The sequence below is a fragment of the Siniperca chuatsi genome, linkage group LG21 (assembly GCF_020085105.1).
Source record: "Siniperca chuatsi isolate FFG_IHB_CAS linkage group LG21, ASM2008510v1, whole genome shotgun sequence".
Taxonomy (NCBI): domain Eukaryota; kingdom Metazoa; phylum Chordata; class Actinopteri; order Centrarchiformes; family Sinipercidae; genus Siniperca; species Siniperca chuatsi.
The window spans coordinates 4720342-4734507 of NC_058062.1; the positions used below are offsets into that span (position 1 = coordinate 4720342).

The 14166-nt window shown below is 39.7% G+C and overlaps 1 protein-coding gene across 1 annotated transcript in view; it reads right to left on the reverse strand.

Annotated features, from left to right (window-relative positions):
* The window catches only part of shank1 (SH3 and multiple ankyrin repeat domains 1), a 57373-nt gene that overhangs the window by 22873 nt on the left and 20334 nt on the right, over positions 1-14166 (reverse strand). Inside the window, 7 exon segments of the mRNA XM_044180122.1 lie at positions 6460-6535; positions 8090-8203; positions 10062-10210; positions 10929-11050; positions 12451-12620; positions 12949-13015; positions 13945-14022. Coding sequence (XP_044036057.1) covers positions 6460-6535; positions 8090-8203; positions 10062-10210; positions 10929-11050; positions 12451-12620; positions 12949-13015; positions 13945-14022 — 776 coding nt within the window.

Sequence of the window (14166 nt, forward strand, 5' to 3'; positions counted from 1 at the left end):
GTTCATTGTGACTGACACACACAGAGAGAGAGAGAGAGAGAGAGAGAGAGAGAGAGAGAGAGAGAGAGAGAGGGAGAGAGAAGAGGAGCAGGGGGAGAGGGAGGGGGAATAAGGTGGCTTAAAACGAGGAGAGAGAGAAATGAGGTAATTTAGAGAGAGAGTGAGAGGTGATTGGGTTTGTTCGCAGGGGGTTTCATGTACAAACACACACACAGACACACACATACAGTCCAAACATGCATGCATTCATCAACTCACACACAACCACCAACACCACATACACTAGCTATACTCACTATCTTCCTCTTTGTCCATCCTCCTCTTCCCCTTCATCCATTTCTGTTCACTCCTCCACTTCCTATGGTTTATATGTATAGTATTCACTCAGCCTATCTATCACTGTCATGATTTCCCATTCATAAAAACAGATGCGACTGAGATAAGTCTTTGCTATGCAGTCCCATGTGAAATAATTAATTCAAAGGGAATGATAGGAGGGTCTTGAAGTTTAAATGACTGAACAGGTATCATCATCAATATATGTGACATAATGATAAAAGACAAGTCAAATTATTATTATGTAATATTACAAAGAAAAAAGCTTACAGAAGCTGATTTGCTCTTATTTGTATAAGAATAAATCTGACTTTGTGCAGATCCTCCTGGAGCCTCTGCTACTGTCCTTCCCTTGCTGTTATTGACCGCACGTGCCTTTAAATCATTCTTAACTAACCTCACCCACCCCCTTTTTTTTCTTGCTTTCTTTCCAACCTCTAACATGCACACACACACACATGAACACATACACTATTTCCTCACATTTGCTGTAAACAAAGCATGAATGAGAGGGTAGAGCGAGGGAAAGAGGGGGGGAAGGAGGAGACGCATCGACGCAGACAGGAAGAAGAGAGAGGACAGAGAAACAGCTGGCGGGTGAGTGGCGGAAGGAGGAAGAGGAGGAGGAGAAGGAGAGAGAGAGGGAGAGAGAGGTACAGATTCTAGGATAGGCACTCACATCATCTCTTAGTCAGAGCCTCCTTCCACGTATGTCGAAGCTGTCATCCGTCGACTTGCCCTCCCTCCCTCCTTCCTTCCCTCTCTCCGTCTCTCTCTCCCTCTTGCCTCCCTCCTGCATTCGAGGACGATCACAGCTCTTGTCCCCTCTCTTCTCACATCTCTGCCTTTTTGTTTCTCTCCCTGCATGTCAGGCTATACCGCTGTGATTCTGTGTACAGTATGTGTGTTTGTGTGCGCATGCATGTGTGATAAGAGAGAGAGAGAAAGAGAGGGCATGAAAGAAAGAGAGAGAGAGGGAGAGATGGGGGAGGGAGCAGGAGAGCAAACAAACGTTGATAGAAGGTCCACATGATTGTGTTTATGTGTATCTGTGTGTCTGTCTAATGTGTCCTGTATTGTGTGTGTGTGCATCTGTGTATCTATCATACAATGGCCAAACCTGAACACACGCTCTTTGATGCTGTTGTCTATCTCTTGTTGCAAATTACAGTTAAAAGGTCAGGTAAGTAAAGTCACACATGTTTGAGAAATATGAAAAATCATATCAAACTTTTATGTAATATATGCAAAAGAAAGAGGCAATGCATGTGTCTTACAAGACCAACAAACCACCACAGCAGTGTTTAGCAGGGTATTCTGCCCCTCTCCTCCAAAGTGTGTCTGCTCACTTGTCCTTATTTGACCCACTATTGGCCCAAAAATCGTCTCATGTGGGCTGGGAGGAGCAGCAGCATGTACAGATTGTGTACCGTTACAGTGCATCTGTGGCAATGACACAGATGCACATTATAGCATTCATCTCTTTTATTGAGAATAGCAGTGTTATAAGTGTTTTGTAAGCTAGTTCAAAGCTAAACTTCTAGCAAATGCAGCTAAAACAACAACGATAGAAACATTTCTCTACAACCAAATACTGTAAAATAATGGCTATATTACGATGTGTATATAAAGTACATATGTATGTTGTTCACAGTTATGCAAACTCATAGATGAGGTATGTTCTCACTCCAATGAACATTAAAATAATTTACTGTAAATGAATTCCACTTCACATTTTAGTGACTGGGGCAATTATGGAGGCAGAAAGAGCTCAACGCACTGAAAATATTTGCACACATTCACCAATTTGACAGCACATAAGCAGCATAAAGCAACATGTTGCAAATAGGAAATCAAAAGCAAATAAAGAACTGCTGCAAGTCGTCCACAAAAAAACAGAACTAAGTTACAACACAGCAGAAGTTTCTGGTGGTCACCAAAAACTGATGAACACAATCCCGCAATCAGAATGTTAAAACTTTAATAAAAGTTTTTAACTGACAAGTGGCCACTTTGTAGAGTTCTACAGAAACAGACCAGATTTGTTGAAGATATTTTCAACTGTGATGAGGTTTGATTGCACCCAAATATTCGAGCATGTCTTACCCTGACTGACTGACTGACCTGCATTTGGTAGTTGAAGACCTTTATACCATGGTTAAACAACAAAAGAAAAGGTGGGGAATATCAATACAGCCATCAAAGGAGAAAAAAGTCTGTGATGGTTGGAGGAGGAGGAGCAGAATGGAGGAACAATGTAAAGTAGGTTGAGGACAAACAGGCGGGGTGATTAAAAATACATCTGAGGGGGAGGGGCATGGCAGACGTACATAAAAGTTCTCCATTTGTTATTTGTCACTGCTGGTTCCCAAGCCATCATATCTCTCAGTCCTTGTGTTCTTGTTAATGTAATCACCACACCACATTATCAAGTTAAAGCAGTTCATCTTGCTGACTGTTATAATTTCACGGCTTGTCCCGTGCTGTAAAAGCCAGGCTACAAAATATATCCAGCTGTCAATAACAGGCTGTAGGTGGACAGAAGGTGAGGATCAGAGAGTGGCAGATAAGATGACTCTGTTTATTAGAGATGGACCAATACATTGGACTCATTTATCAGTTATGCATTTATCATCATTAGGCATCAGGCATTTATCAAAAAACTGGATATCAGCCCATCGCTCTTGTCCATTTCCAAAGTCTTCAATTGTAAACAGTTGTATTCATTAAACATTGTAGTCTACAACATTTGCCTTAAAGCATGACTATGGAACTTCTGAATGAAGAAATAATACATTCTTCCTCTTACAAATTAAAAGTTGAAGAGGTTTTGCTGCTACAGCAGGTCTGGCATGACCAGTAGCTTATGGTGGCTAATGTTAGCAAACTTTAGGTAGATAGTGCTCTTTAATGAGCGACACATCAGCGGGACCTTGGGTTTGTTGTTCTTGATTAATTTGAATACAAATCAAAAATCTTTATGTAAAATCTATGTTTGAAGCTGTGATTTGTGATGTGAATCAAATTCAGCCTCATCAGTGTTTTACACAATCAAATGCTTATGTGTTTGATTCCCTTTGCATGAAGCAAATCAATGATCTACCAGGGCCACATGGATGACTGCGGTGTCATTTATCAAAAAGGAATCTAGCTATCACCCAAATAAGTTGTGTGTTCCTTCAACAGAGAACTTTGTTTTTTCATGAACCTGCTGTTTCAGAGGCTTCTTCTCTCTTAGAAAAACATAATGCTGGGAGAAACACTTTGGAAGAGAAACATAATTTAGACTAAGATACATATTGGATAATGACAATTTTAGCTAAAAAGTAAATAAACAACACTAAGAGCTGACAGCCAAGCTAGCAGCTATGTGAGCCTGTGCTTAGGCTCTGCTGTGATTTTAGCTAAATGCTAACATCAGTATGCTAATATGCTCACCATAACAATTCTAACATGCTGATCTTAGTGTAGTATTTTCGCATGTTAACAGTTTCTAATGAGCACTAAACACAAGTACACAAGTACAGCTGAAGCTGATGTTGTTGGTTTTTCAAGTATTTAATCATAAACTTAAGTATTTGGGAAATGCAATTTTTGACCTGATGGCAGATGAAAAGTCAGGTCAAGTCATCATTAGGGTTCATTGCCTAGAACCATAAATGTCTGTACAAAATTTGGCAATGGAAATCCATCCAAAAGTGGTGGACCAATTGACCGACATTGCCATCCCTAACAGAAAACTAATCAGTATCATATGAGCCTTGAAAATTCATATCAGTCTTGCTTTGTTCTTCACAGACAGAATGAAGGAAGTTAAAACATTGCAGAGGGCATCCTTCTTCACACTTTTTTTCTAACCTGCTTTGGCCCCCTGTTGCTTGCACAAAAAATGGTGCATATGTCTCTTTCACCCATTTGTAAACAGAGAAAGCCTTTGTTCCTTTATCCAAGCTCTTCATCCCTCTCTTCAACCCTCCTCTCCCTTTAGAGTGCCCTTCACTGTCTGACCTCCAGATGGAGACACCACAGGGGAGAGAGGGTGATAGAAAGAAAATTAAAAAGTACAGGGGGGTTAGCAATACAGTGATGAATAGAAAGCGAGGGAGGGATGCAGAGATGGTCAGGAGATGTGGCCAAATATAGAGGGATGAAAGGAGGGATAGGTGAGATATTACATGTAGTGATAAAGGCTGTGAAAGTAGGCCCATGTGAGGGCGGCTCTGAGTCAGCCATGCCTGCCTGCCTGCCTGCCTGGCCAAACAAACTGTCTTGGGCTCCGTCTATGCTGCAGTACACAGCTTTAATTATCCATGATGTGTGTGTTAGCGTGTGTGTACAAACACACATGTATGAGTTTGCATGGCTGAGTGAGTCGCTTGCATGAAATGTCACTGTTTATGAAAAGTATGTTAATAATAAATGATACTGTGTGCATGTGTGACAGAGAAACATAGTTACAGAGGGAGATAATGAGAAAGGAAAACATGAAAAAGAAAAAACAATAGCAGGCCTGAAAGAAAAAGTTGAGGAATGATAAAGAAGTATGATGAGTGAGAGAGTGAAAAAAGAGGGAGCGAGAGAGGCAGAAGGCAGGACTTTGTGTAAATAATACATGTGATTGATAATGGCTTTATTTCTATGTAAATAATTCTCTCTTTGCTCAGTCCAAGTCACGGACACTGAAATGAGTTTGCCTCAAAGCGACGTCGTGCTCGCCATGATGCAGATGCAAGGCATTAAAGGGAATGACATTATATTAGGCTGAGTTAATGAGGAGAAGTCACATGCCCAAAGTCAATACAGGAGAGTTTTCCCCACTCATGTGTCAACAGATCACCTCCACAGAAGATCCAGCAAAGTTTCAGTTCTGGGTCTATGCTCAAAAACCTGAATAGGAACATTTTTCTGGTAATGTTCCCATGCTGATTAAGTTGCAGTGGGTGGATGACTGTCTGTATCTGCGCAAGAAGCATAATGACCTTCTATTAAAAGTTAAAGATCTCAGCTGCTGTTCTAAGCTTATTTGTGGTTAGTCCAATGACACAGTATTACATATGCATCAGTTCAGATAGTTTGATTATCGAGGGCAGTAATGATGACCGGGTGATTATTTCAAACTTAGTCATCAGAGTGGTCTGAAAGCATGCACCATCACCGACAAGTTCAGCCTACCTAAAAACTGCAGCTTGGCAACACAGCTTTGCACCTCAGAGCCAAAGAGCAGACATACAAAGGAAGGAATTTACTCTAAAATCCTGATATGACAAAAATCTGCCTGTCTGCCCAGGTTAAATTCATCAAAACCAGCTAGTCAAAACACGGCTGGTAAACCTCGGCCTTGAGGATGACTTCAGTATAAAAGCAGGCGGATCAGCTTCTAGACCTGAGGCAGTAAACCCTCACACTTAGTCATCCTACCGCATGAATCACTCACAACACATCACATCACGCAAATCAAAGTACCACTGGAACGTATGAATCACTACATGAATCATCTTATCTGGATAGATGTATACAGTATGTTACCGTACAAACAAATCCCCTCTCAACATGTGCTGTGTGTCTAAACATTGGAGCAGAAGAGTAACGAAAAGGTTGTCAGTTTGATTTGCAGTACTCCCTGGGAGGATGGACAAGTTACATCATGCTCTTTAGCAAGGCAGTGAACCCCTTCTTGCCTCAGTTGTTCTGTGGCCAATGGTAGAAAACAGTCCTTACCGACTCTAATCTGAATAATAATCTGAACGTCAAACTGCCCTTCTTTTAACCTTTATTTAACCAGGATGTGTCTGTGTCCTAACAGGATACTTTGATGCTTCATTCTGGTCCTAATGTCACACTATACCTGCACTGAAGCATCCAAATGCCTCTTTTGTCAGCCCAAGTGCCCCAAAGTGCCCTTGTGTTCATCTTAAATACCCCTCTGGTAGGTGAACTACTACTCTGCTGTGACCATACCCTAAATGAACCCTACCAATAACCCTGTGTGCTGAAGCAGGGCCCCTTATTCACTTTTATCCCTCCTGCTCAAAGAATCTGTGCTGGGTGCTGCTTCTTGAGATAAAACTTGCTGTTGTTCAGTTTACTGTACATCTGTAGTGGCGAGCGGCAAGGAACTCTTACCTGGGAGCGTCAAAGCTGTCATAGGATCCCACAGTGTAATGGCGAAACAGCCTTTTGGCTCGTTCTCCACGGCTCTCTGAAACACAAAATCACAGGGACATCAGCATGGTGGCACCTGCATTAAATCTATTTGCCAGGCTTATTATACAGCAGGTACTGTTCAATTACTGTATTATTATTACTATAATAATATATTATCATCACAGAAGAATCTCTCTTTTACAAGGTGGCTTTTCTCAGTTATAAGACATTTGATCTACTGATCAAAATCAACTGACACCAGACCTGCAACCTATACCTAAACCTAGACTAATATGCTTATTTGTGCTGAAACAATTAGCAAACTGACACAAAATCAATCAACAAAAATCTTAATAACCGATTAATGGCTTAAGACTCTTGTATATTCGCTGGTTTCACTTTCTCAAATGTGAGGATGTTGATGATTTTCTTTCTTTACCTAATGCTTATAATGCTAAATTTACTACAAACCTAATATGTCTAAACTTTTATACTGTATATATCTGATCTATAGTGCATACATTGTACTCCTCACACCTCCAGCTGTTTATTCTGTATATAATATCTCACTATTGCCACTATTATACTTACACTATATATTTTGTGCACTACATATTTTGCCTAATCTAACTGCTGCACATGTTCATACTGTACATATCATAGTGTATTCATATCACACTGCTCATACTGTTAATACTGTTCAAACTGATATACGTATCATAACGTATTCTTAACTACCCCTACTGTTTATTCTATTTATTATACCTATACATATGTAAATACTCTGTACTTTTTGCTTTTTGCGCTTCTGGTTAGATGCTAAACTGCATCTTGTTGTCTCAGTACTTGTACTCTGTGCAATGGCAATAAAGTTGAAACTCATTTAATCTAATCTAATCTAATCTAATTCACACTTTAAAGCAACAGTTCGACATTTTGGGAAATACAAATTCACTTTATTGCCGAGAGTTAGATGAGAAGACTGATACTACTCTCATGTTTGTACGGTAAATATGAAGCTACAGCCAGCAGTCGATTAGCTTAGCTCAGCATAAATACTGAAAACCAGGGGAAACAACTAGTTTTGTTCTGTCCAAAGGTGACAAAATCCCCCAAGCAGCACCTCTAAAGCTCACTAATTAACAAGTTATACCTTGTTTATTTAATCTGTACAAAAACTGAGGTGTAAAAAGGACACGTTGTGATTCTACTGAGGGGCTGTGTGCTGGACTATTTCTTGGCACAGAGCAGCGACTTCCTGAAGTTTGTTGTCACCATGAGGTGCCCAGGCAACCAGCTGAGATTTTTGGAAGTTACTGCGTCCAGCCAAGAAATAATCCACCTCATAACCCTCATAATAAGGGTATTTCCCAAAACCATTCCCTTAATACAATAACATAGTAGCTTATTGTCTTCAATCTACATGGTCACATAATACCAAAAACAAGCATCTTAACTCATCGTCAGGCTTTTGTGAGAGACGTAATTAGTTGAAAATTCATAGGTTAGTGTGACACTCCTTACTAGAAGGTGTGTTTTTTCCCATAGAAGTGATGCTGGATGTTTTTCAGGATGAGCCTGCTGAGTGTGTGTGACTGGTGGTGATCACCTGATCGGTTGTCTTGGCTTCGAAGCATCACTTCCTCCACACAGTCGGAGGGGAACCAGCCTGTGCGACCCCTGACAGTCCCCTCCCAGTACCCGCCTTCGCCAACACTCAACACTAGGGGAGCAGGAAAGAGCAGCATGTCAGGAAAAGGCAACACAACACGCACCAACACACACACACAGACACCAATGAGAAATTAACACACGCAAAAAGACAACAACATTATACAGACAGGAAAAAAATCATGTAGACACACACACATACATGCAAACCTCCTACATACTCACCAAGACATACATACCTGGCAACACCTTAGACTCACTCACAAACACACACATATTCATACCTGCAGACATTGAATACAAACATATATAGAGACCTTACACTCATGTTAGGACATGGCTATTTTACAAACTCATTTGAAGACACTTGGCTTGGATCTGGCCTGGGTGCTGATCTGTCTCTGAGATCGATGGATCCCTAATAAACCTGGTGTTAACATGCATCTCCTGTCAGGCTTGAGTCATTAGTTTTTTTTAAGTAATATTTTGGTGTTGTTTATCAATATAATCAAAGTTTTCTCAAGAGGTCCTTAAAGCAATAGTTTGAGATTTTGGCAAATTAGCTTATTCACTTTCTTGGTGGGAGTGAGATAAGAAGAGTGATACCACTTTCATATTTGTCTGTTAAATATAAAGTTACAGCCAGCAGTCAGTTAGCTTAGCTTAGCTTAGCACAACAACTGAAAGCAGTTGGAAACAGCTAGACTGGCTCTGTCAGAAGGTATCCACACGTAATATCTCGATTGTTTAATCTGTACAAAAATCGAAGTATAAAAACAGGTTGTGGTTTTATGAGGGGTTATGTGCTGGACAGATATGTGAATGATATTGATCTTCTTACCTAACTCTTTGCAACAAAGCATATTTCACAACATGTCAAACTTTTGCATTAAGCTTTATAGGCTAGAAGTCCATCCATCTGTAGTTTTGGTGGGAATGCTCAACATCTCCAGGCTTCAGTGAATGTGAAAGGGTTGCTAGAACCAACTCTGTAGCCCAACGGAGCTTTTTAGTCACTTTTAGCTGATTTGTTGTTTTTGTTTTCTGGTCTGAACTTGGCCCGAATGGTTGAATCTCACCACTGCCATCAGTCGTGTCCCCATATAACTTGAAGGCAGAAAACAAGCATAGAAAAGAGTGAATATTGGACTTACATTAGTCAGGTGGCTATACATTAAAAGTCCATGAGATGCTCACGGGGCATCCTGCGCCGTGTCTGCTGGATGTGTAAGTAGGCATTTGTTTGGTACTGTTAAAGGTGTTAGCCAAAACACCTTAATGAGCCGATGGTATAACTTGGCTGTGTTTGTTTTGGATGATAGTACTAGCTTTGGTGTTGTGGTCACTGGATATTTGCCAGTATAGTATAAGCTAATGTCAAAGGTAGATAAACTAAATGTTCTTGTGATGCAGCATCTCGCTTCGTGTCCAAATTACTTTATCAGTTAGCTAAATGGTGTTAGCTTAAAAGCTGCTAATTAAATCTCAACTCTGGATTTGTTAAACCCCTGCAGTCAGCAGCTTACATATTATAAGGAACTATTATAAGGAACTATTTGGGGCTATGCCAAAGCCCCAAACAGAGAGGGACTACTGTACATGTAACCTCTTGTTACGTTTACATCTTTAAAGGTGTATGTAATGTTGCTTTGCCAGTCTCTGAAGGTGCCTGCGTGGATGTAAAGGTTGCCTGTCTGATACATGTGGAGATTTATTTCATTTACATGTTCTTGTTAAAGGGGAAAATGCCCTTCCACACACCTCTGGAGGTGGCTTGAAAGAGCAGAACATCACTGCTTCATTACAATCCAGTCATGTGTAAATCACATGACAAACACTGACTCCCAACCAGAGAGACATTCTGAAATCACATGGAAGACAAATGAAAATGAAAATGCATGTATACTCACCTTTGACCCTGTCTCCCTTATTGAAGCTGATTTCTCGCTCTCCCTGGGCAGAGTGTGCTCGAGTAGCTACAAAGACTCGTCCTGGGACAGCACTGTAGAGGCGTCTCCGCTGGCCTGCGGTTTGTCCAGCTGTGCTGGTAGGGGCAGGCCTGGGTGGGAGGGAGCAGAAGGTGGGGCAGATGATTGGAGACTGCAGTTAAAAACTCAAAGCCTCCTATAGGTATGGGTGACTAAATTACTGAATGCAATACTTACTTAGAGAAAGAGAAAGTCTCTGTTAGACTGGCTACTTCAAACCAGAAATTTGAGGATTTTTAAGACTTTGTCAGGCAGTTTTCACAAAATTTGCCTGAACAGGCGATAAGGTCACATTTCAATGGTTAAATTAATGCCCTTTGTAGGTCTGTACAATCACTTAACAGATATTTAATTCTCCTTATCAGAAGTAATAATATAACGTATTATAAGTCAGACTAAGATTTTTTTGTTTTTGTTTTTGTTTCAGAAAAATCTTATCATTCTTATTACAGATCTTCAGAGAACCTTAACTAACCCTACAAAACCATTTCTCCCAGGAAAATTACCTATTGCACTACAAAAAAAAACATTTGAAGACCTAAGAAGCCATATTTAAGACTAAAACTTAAACATTTAACCACTTTCACAGCAATTTTTAAGACCTTGACTCAGGTAATTCACTTAAAAATATTTTAAGGACTCTTTTAAGACGTGCAGACATCCAGTAGAAAGTTTCAAAAGTACTTTAACCAGCCTAGATGAACCTACAGTATTCTGCACTTAGAAAAGCGGAAGAGAGGTTCTTGTTCAGCAGCATCTTGTTCTCAGATGTCGGCCTTTGCCACTCACCCCTGTCTCCGACTCTGCCTGCTCCGGTCCTCCTTGTCTCCGATCCTCCCTCGGGATGGGGAACGCGTCCTCGCCCCTCTGGGACTGCTGGAGCTCCGCAGGGTTCCTGTATGCTTATAGCCCTGTGAGAGAGAGAGAGAGAGAGAGAGAGAGAGAGAGAGAGAAAGGTGAGAAAACATATTTCATGAAAGATGTTTATATGTGGTACAGCTACATACAATATTCAGTGTATGATATAGCATATAATTGTACAAGGTACAAGCACATATTTATTAGTATAACTCTACTTGCACTATATGTAAAATGTTTCTACAATGATGTGTTCATGTACACATTCAACCACAGGTTTAAGTATTATTTTAAATACATTCACTTTGATTACTAGTTATACTAATTTCAGTGCATTTTCTATTTTTATTGTAACTGCTGTATAATAATGCTGACAGATGATAACATCGACATTCATAAAATGATAAATATAATAAAATGCATGTACAAATGTCTCATAAATTATGTAGTATTATATGATGTTGTATGTTTATGGGCTACCACTCAACATGATCACTCGATGACGAGAGCCTGTGACATCATGACTTATTTTCTGCTACATTGCACATAATAACTAAAATACATGTACATGGATGGCTTATGCGAGAAAGCGAGATATAAGTTGCTGCAATGAATACTGTTCACCACTAGAGATTGATAAATGTCATCCATTATATTGTATAATGTCCCTTCAATTTTTCAATTTGGTTTGAATTGTTGGGATGCAGCTGCTCAAGCATCCACCTGTGCAATGGAAATATTCATTATCTGGGCATTAACTATTTCTCCAGGCTGTCAGGTTTAGAGAAATGATTGATCTACCCATAGCTCTTCTTTTATTGTAGGAATCAAACATCTAGACTCAAGCAAGTTTGGGACTACCAAACATCAAATACTATTTCTGGCCAAACAAATTAAATATTTATAGTGGACTAATATAAAACCTCCCAATCAGGCTTGTTATATGTCTGCTACTTGCTATTGTGTATTGTGTACTTTGTTTTGCTGCCCTGTGTTTAATATAATTGCATACAGTATTACTACATTTTGTTCAGTGACTGATTGTTGATATATTAAATGTAGGTGGGCTAAAAAGGTGCACAAAGAAATATTTTCTGTGTGTTTTGCAGCATAAGATATTCATATTTAAATGCAAGTTAGTAAAATACATTCAATACCTTCTTAAATGGCTTCTGAAGGAGTCAATAAAAGTCAGGAGCAGTTTGTACTTACAAATCAGTTAGTAGAGTTAGTATCTATGACATTATGTATTTTGTAATACATCAGTAATGTGTGTAGGAGTTCAGTGGGGAGCAACTCAAAATTATTTTGAGAGGTCAAAAGCTCCAGAACAGCTACTAAATGGACCTCAAGGTGAGGTTTATCAACTGCTGTTTCCAATGTCAAGAACTTAAACTTTGAACCTCATCTTTCACAGACACACACACACACACACACACACACACACACACACCTGCACAGAGACGATGTTGGTCCCCGGGGCGTTGGGCACTGCCATCCAGTCTGGCAGGTTCATGCTGCTGTCACTGTTGGCACGGAGGAAGGGATGAGGGTGGGGTATTGTAAGCGTCCGGGCACTCTCCCGCCTCTGGGGGGCGTATTTTGGAGACTCCACAAAGGGAACTGGGAGGTGAGGAGAGAGTGAGAGAAAAAGGTGAGCATAATATCAGGTTTTCTTTGTCACAGTTTGTTTTCTTTGTCACAGCTCTTATTTTGCACATACTCTACATACTTTAATCCATGTTTCTTTAGAATTTCAATTCCAACATGCGTATATTCCTTTGTATATTCTATTTTTCATTGCTGCTTCCTTTTATTTGTTGATTCAAGGCCTAATTTCCCCCATGAAGATCCAGTGTATCATTTTAGATTAGTAAAATGTCTTACATTACAGGACATTACACATCTCCAAACTGGCATGAAAGAATCAGACCAGACCTCAGCTACTCACCCACATCTGTATCCCGGTGGTTTTTGATAATTTCTCCCAGCTCAAAATGGCCGGACATAACAGCCACCTGATAAAAACACACACACACACATACAATCTTTTTGGATACAATCATATAGCAAACTGTTTACTATTTCCCTTGTAATTATGGTAGGTAGCTTTATGAGTGCTTTTACTGAAGCATTATTATTCTGTATTTTCTAAATTACCCCATTTTGTAATTGCTCTAAACTTTAGAAACAAATTTAGAATTTAGAAATGATGGAAACCAGCTTTTGCAGCTATGGCATGTTTAAAATCATATTTAATATAAACATGCAGATCACAATCCCCTGATGCAGGAAAGATGGATGATCTGTACAAAAACACACTAGAACATCCCTTAGTTGTTTCAATGATTAATTTCTTATTTTGTTTATGTGCTTTGTTTAGGTTCAGTTTAGGTTTTGTTTTCTTTAGTGCATTTTTACATCTGTAATTATAATTCTACTTCAATATAATATTCCAGCAAAGTGTCAATGAAGATTCTCAGTCACGTTATAGGATATCTACAACTACAAAGTCTGGGAGAAATGATTTTGCCGTTTTCTTGAAAAAGAATAATACAGCAAAAAAAGTACTGTCACGTGAGATCATAGTTTCGTATTCTTTCAACCACTGCACAAATGCTTTTGACATTTTGTTTTACAAACTATATAGGTCAGCACACAATCCACCAAATTTCATTGCTTTCTCCCTGTTGTCTCTTCTCTCTCACACACACACAAACACAACAGATTGTCTCAGCTGGCTTTTTCTGCACTGACAGAGTTAATGTATCCAGATTAAGGGGTCACACGCAATCCTGCCACCTGGGACCTCTGTGTGCATCACAGCACAATAATGGTTTAAAGTGAAATTAGGCCCTGGCACTTTCTGCTACGTTAACTTAATAAGACACTAAACCATACAACCACCCAACATGCATAATTACCCACCCAGGCACTCAGCCATTACCTGAAAGGGGGTCTGCCCACTGTTGTTCTTTGTGTCTTTATTTGCTCCCCTGTAGAGAAGAATTCGTGCACAGCTTTCCTGCAACAAACAAGCGCTGACTAATAAACATTAATCGTAAAATATAAATTGTATAATTACTGATTAACGTAGAAATGCATGTAATTTAGTATGCACTAGCTTTAGAAAGTACAGTATTCTCTTCTTTTCTCTTTTCTCTTTCTC